This window comes from Myotis davidii, unplaced genomic scaffold, assembly GCF_000327345.1.
Source record: "Myotis davidii unplaced genomic scaffold, ASM32734v1 scaffold271, whole genome shotgun sequence".
Taxonomy (NCBI): domain Eukaryota; kingdom Metazoa; phylum Chordata; class Mammalia; order Chiroptera; family Vespertilionidae; genus Myotis; species Myotis davidii.
The window spans coordinates 491134-497104 of NW_006284839.1; the positions used below are offsets into that span (position 1 = coordinate 491134).

A 5971-nucleotide genomic window follows, 5' to 3' on the forward strand; every position below is an offset into this window, starting at 1 on the left:
CACATGCCTGGGTTGTGGGCTTGATCCTCTCTAGGGGGCGTGCAGGAGGTAGCCGATCAATAATTCTCATCATTGATGTTTCAATCTCTCTCTGAAATCAATTAAAAACATTTAAAAAAAATAAAATAGAACCTCTGATATAGGATAAAGAGCAATGAATTTTAAATGAGAAGATCTGTATTCAGGTCCAGCCTCTGTAGCCTACTAGTTTTAAAACTCTGCATATCTCTTAACTTTTCCTAACCTCAATTTCTTCCTCTATAATTTGAGAATAAAAGTACCTACGTCAGGGGTTGTCCTAAAAATTATATGAAACAAGGCATTGTTATAGCACCTTGTGAAATGAAACACACTGTCCAAATGTAAGTTATTATTGGCCCAGCTTGATGAGAATTGAATGGACTTGGTTATTTCCAAAATTCAGATGTAACCACTGAGAGCATAAATATTCCATCATTGAAAAAGTATTTAAAAGAACATGGAAGAGGCCCTGATACCTCGGGTCAGTTCGTTGAACCCAAGTGAGAACTCAGCTGGGATCCAGAGAAGTGTAGTTTGTATTACAGTCCTCCTTACTCTCTGGCTTTTTAGCATTCTCATGTCTTCCTAATCCTCTGCTACCTAGCACCCACTCCATTGGATGAAAGTAGGAACTGCTGACTAAATTAAGGGCATTTGTGAAAATGAAATCTGAAAGAATTCTGGCTGAGCTTTTGACAAGACCATTCTCCTTTCTCTCACACCTACCTAGCAGCCCAGGCCAGCCCGCAATCCTTGTTTTAAATGGCTGACTCTAGGGCTGTTGCTATCCTTGCCATTTTCAGATAGCCTTGACCCAAGGGGCAGAACTCCAAATTCTATGGTCCAGCACAGGGCATGAGTAGGCTGTTCTGTACAGTCTGAGACTACAAGTGAGAAATTAAACCCTAGCCCAGCCAAGACACAGTCACTCCCACTGCTAAGCAGATCCCAACCATCCTACCCCCAACCCACTCAGTCACATGAATGAAATATTTAGCCAGGTTACCCCAAGTTTCTTGCTGTAAAACTAATCCTTTGTGGTCTGCTGGAGCAATTATTGAAGTCTGTCATCTGCAATACTACTTTAAAATCTTAAAGTATTCTCTCTTTTCATTTTGCATGTTAATCAAAAAAATAAATAAACAGCAATCACTTAGGTATTCCAATAATGCTTTACCACATCAATGCTACAAAATAGAATGACAGACATTTTATGACATTTTGTACCACCTTTTTTTCCTTTTAGTTTTAAAAGTGTGCTTTGTTTATAAGAAAATAAGTAGAGAGATTGCTTAACATTCTGAGGGGAAAGGAAAACCTCACTTGTGGCTGTAATGTTTTCATTTATGGTGACAGGTTATCCTGCATCATAACCTTATTAACCAAGGTTTTACTGTGGGCACCCTCTCAGGATTCCACTGTCTGTCGGTGCAGAGTTTTATAGTGAGTACAAGGAGAGTATATAAACTGCCTTAAAAAAGGCAAACACAAATATAATAAATATTTGAAATAGTTTACAAGATACAACTCTGTTCCAGTGACAGATCAAACATAATGAATACTCCGACCCAAGATATTATATTTAGTTACACACAGACACACACACACACCACCCAGACCAGGAATCGAACCTGAAACCTGGGTATGTGCCCTGATCAGGAATTGAGCTTGCCACCTTTTGGTGTATGGGATGATGCTCCAAGCAACTGAGCCACCAGAACAGGTCCCCCCTCAGCTTTTTTCAGGAATTCTTTGAAGTGAAGGAATCCTAACTTGGTTCTTCTATTAGTATTCTGTAGCCATCAACTTAGAAGCTGAATATTTTGGCCTTTGAAAGTAAAATAGATATTGAAGCAGTAGATCAAATGTTCAGATGTTCTCATCTAGCAGTAATCAGAACCTTAGGCCCATTTTGTAAAGGATTCAACTATACACTGAGTGGCCAGATTATTATGACCACCTGACGTTTATAGTCAAATTAGCTATAATTGCGCGCTGAAGTTGCTAGAGGGCCAGACCATTATAAATAGGGAAGCAGGTTGTTTATCACGACAGTACAAGTGATTTTTTTCTGAGGATATGGGCAAACAACGCAATTTAACACATATATATATCCCACGTTCAAAGGTTGTTAAATCGCATTGTTTACCCATATCTTCAGAAAAAAATTACTTCTACTGTTGTGGTAAACAACGTGCTTCCCTATTTATAATGCTCTGGCCCTCTAGCAACTTCAGCGCGCAATTATAGCTAATTTGCCTACAAACATCAGGTGGTCATAATAATCTGGCCACTCAGTGTATAATTCCTTATTTACTATTGCTGCCTGTAAGCATTTGCAAAACATACGCAATTGTTTATAGTCACTTAGTCCCATCTATTATGAGTTCCTCAAACTCAGAACCTTTGAGGTCTTAGTATTAATTGTTAAAATTGGGAAATATTTAAGCAATGATGAGTTTAAACATTCTTTATTTTTTTCTCCTAATGGAGACTTAAGAGGCCTTCCCAATGAGTATTTTAAAAATACATATATTTAATTTTAAAAGTAATTCAGGTTCGCTTTTGAAAAGTATAAAATGGAGAGTTAAAAATGAAGAAAAAGGATTTTGCGAACAGCGAGCAGCGGCGGCGACGCGGAGAGGCTCAGCGGAGGTTTTCCTGGTTTCGGACCCCAGCGACCGGATGGTGAAATCCTCCCTGCAGCGGATCCTCAACAGCCACTGTTTCGCCAGAGAGAAGGAAGAGAATAAACCCAGCGTCCCCGTTCACCCCAGTCGCACCATGCCGCTCATCAGTCTGCACCGCCGCGGAGGCCGCAGCAGCGAGAGTTCCAGGGTCTCCCTTAACTGCTGTAGTAACCTGGGTCCAGGGCCTCAGTGGTGCTCCTGATGGCCTCACCTACCCCTGAAGATCCAGGTGGGCGAGGGAATAGTCAAAGGGATCACAATCTTTCAGCTAATTTATTTTACTCCGATAATAGACTGAATGTAACAGAGGAACTAACGTCTAATAACAAGACGAGAATTCTCAATGTCCAGACCAGGCTCACAGATGCCAAACACATCAACTGGAGAGCAGTGCTGAGCAGTAGCTGCCTCTACATCGAGATCCCAGGCGGTGCTCTGCCAGAGGGGAGCAAAGACAGCTTTGCAGTTCTTCTCGAGTTTGCTGAGGAGCAGCTGCATGCTGACCATGTCTTCATTTGCTTCCACAAGAACCGTGATGACAGAGCCGCTCTGCTCCGAACCTTCAGCTTTATGGGCTTTGAGATTGTGAGACCAGGGCATCCCCTTGTCCCCAAGAGACCCGATGCTTGCTTCATGGCCTACACATTTGAGAGAGAGTCTTCGGACCAGGACGAGTAGCAGCTGCACCACCTGCACCCTCACCTCTGCCACCACTGTCAGATCATCGCAGATAGTAGCCCCTTCATGTGTCTCGCTTTGAGCTGGTGGTGTGACCAACTGCTGCACTGGGGTGCAAATGCCAGGCCTGCTCCCCTCTTCTGGGTTTTGTCCGCATGTTGTAATTGTGCAAATAAATGCTCACTCCAAAAAAAGAAGAAGAAAAAGTCAACTATAGTCCCACCACTGAAAGAACAACTTGACATTTTGTTATATACACTTTGAGAAATATTATATTTCAAATGAAAACATATTTATTAAGTGCCAAATATAAACCCAGAACTGTTTTTGGGTGCTGAGGGAAAAAAGAGATGAATGAGGCATGATCCTTGTCCCCAAGGACTCAAATATAAAGCATTTGAGTAATTGATCAGGAGCTAGTTTGTTGGTAGAAGGGTTAGTTGACATTTGATAGTTTTTCATGTTTTGAATATTTATGGTTTTAAGCCTAATTGAAAACAGTTCTATCCTAGCTATGTCAAAGTATACTACAGCTTCGTTTTAATTTATTGCCTTTTGTGTCTTGTTCATTTGTTCTTAGTTATAATAAATGGGTTTCATGGTATCCAGACATGTTTATCAGTTTGAGTTGTTACACTGATTCCTCTAGGGTAGTGGTCAGCAAACTCATTAATCAACAGAGCCAAATATCAACAGTACAATGATTGAAATTTCTTTTGAGAGCCAAATTTTTTAAACTTAAACTATATAGGTAGGTACATTGTTATTAACTTAATTAGGGTACTCCTAAGGCCTAGGAAGAGCCACACTCATGGGGCCAAAGAGCCCCATGTGGCTCGCGAGCCGCAATTTGCCGACCACGGCTCTAGGGAAATATCCATTTCTCATTGTGCTTTGGGTGTTAGTTCCTTGAGATATACATAGGTGGTATGTAGAGAAATAGATTTCATGACCAAAAATATTTGGGAAATTCTGGATTAAACAATCATGCAAAATAAAAAAAATCAATTTTTGATAGGTAGTCAACCTAAAATGGAAACTAAAACAATATTCTAAAAGAAAACAAAGGAAAATACTTTTATGATTTTGGGGTAGGCAAATATTTCTTAGCATGACATAAAAAAATTGGACAAATTTGACTTCAACAAAACTAAAAACATTAAAGTGAAACGGCAGTTCACAGGCTGGAAGAAAATATTCACAATTCAATCTGATAAAGTACTCATATCAAAAATATATAAAAGACAAAACTAAAAAAGATTAGGCAAAAGACTTGAAGGACTACTTCACAAAAGAAGATATATAGATGATCAACAAGTACATGAAAAGGTCCTTAACATCATCAATCATCAAGGAAATGTAAATTAAACCATACTAAGGAACCACTTCACATCAACTAAAATGACTAAAATAGAAAGATTTAAATACTAAGCATCAGCAAAGATATGGACCAGCTAGAAAACAGTTTGCCACTAAACAGATAGTTACTGATAGCAGTATTTCCATTCCTAGATGGACTTCTCACACACACACATAATTACTTTCCAGACTTATTTACATATTAAGTCCTTTTTTCAATGAAAATGTGGCACCAAGAGGAATGAAAGTGTATATCCATGAAAAGACTGGTATAAGAATGTTCATAGCAGCTTTCAGTATAATAAGAATGAACTACTGATTCACACAGCAAACAAACTATGCTGAAGGAAAGAAGCAAGCACAAACCAGTACATACTATATACCATTTATATAAAATACAAGCACAGGCAAAACTCAGCTAAGGTGATAGAAATAATTTAAAATTAATGCCTCTGGCAGAGTCTAGGAGTGATTGGAAAATAGTGCAAGGAACTTTTTGGAGTGATGGAATGTTCCTTATCTTAATTTGAGCAATGGTATTTTAAATGTATACTTTTTTGGTAACTTTTAATTTTGATATAATTTCAACTTATAAGCAAGTTGCAAGTACAAGGAATTTCCATCTTCCCTTTATCCTGATCACCAACTGTTGGATGTATATATTTATTGAAACTCATTGAATTGTATGTTTAATGTCTGTGTTTAAGTATATGCAAATTTGACCTTAAAAGAGGGGAATGAGGCTATTTTACTAGAAAACTCCCCAGAATTTGTTGAATCTTCTAAAGAATATTGTATACTTTATGCATTACTTCCCAGATATTTCTGGGTGTGAAGTCTGTAATCAGAGTTCCCAGGCATTAGCCTATTCAAAAGATTCCAGGTGATTACAGTATGCAGCCAGGTTGGGAACCACTATCTTAGAGAAACAGTGCCTCTTTTTAAGCATCTGCCCTTGCCCAATTAGAAAATAGCTCACAATTAATAAACATCACTGGTAAGTCCAAGGACCTGTTAGCCTCACTTGAGGGTATCACTGGGAGCAGAGGTCTTTTTACGGGCTAGTGGCCACCTGGCTGGCAGTCTGGCTTCTGAGACTCTAGATTTCAGCCTTTAGACCTCTAGTTCCTGCCTGTTCTGGATGAGGTGCCCATCCATGTCTGCATTGCCCCCCCCCCTTTTTTTTTCCTACCCAGCTCTACACTACTAAATGGTCTGATTGG

The 5971-nt window shown here is 39.2% G+C and overlaps 1 protein-coding gene across 1 annotated transcript; it reads left to right on the top strand.

Moving 5' to 3' along the window:
• The first annotated feature begins 2660 nt into the window (after positions 1–2660).
• On the top strand, positions 2661–3595 carry LOC102754953 (ornithine decarboxylase antizyme 1-like). Its single transcript, XM_015557934.1, is given in 2 exon segments — positions 2661–2932; positions 2935–3595. Coding segments are annotated over 2 exon segments (681 nt in total). The 5' UTR covers positions 2661–2706; the 3' UTR covers positions 3390–3595.
• The last annotated feature ends 2376 nt before the right edge of the window (positions 3596–5971 follow it).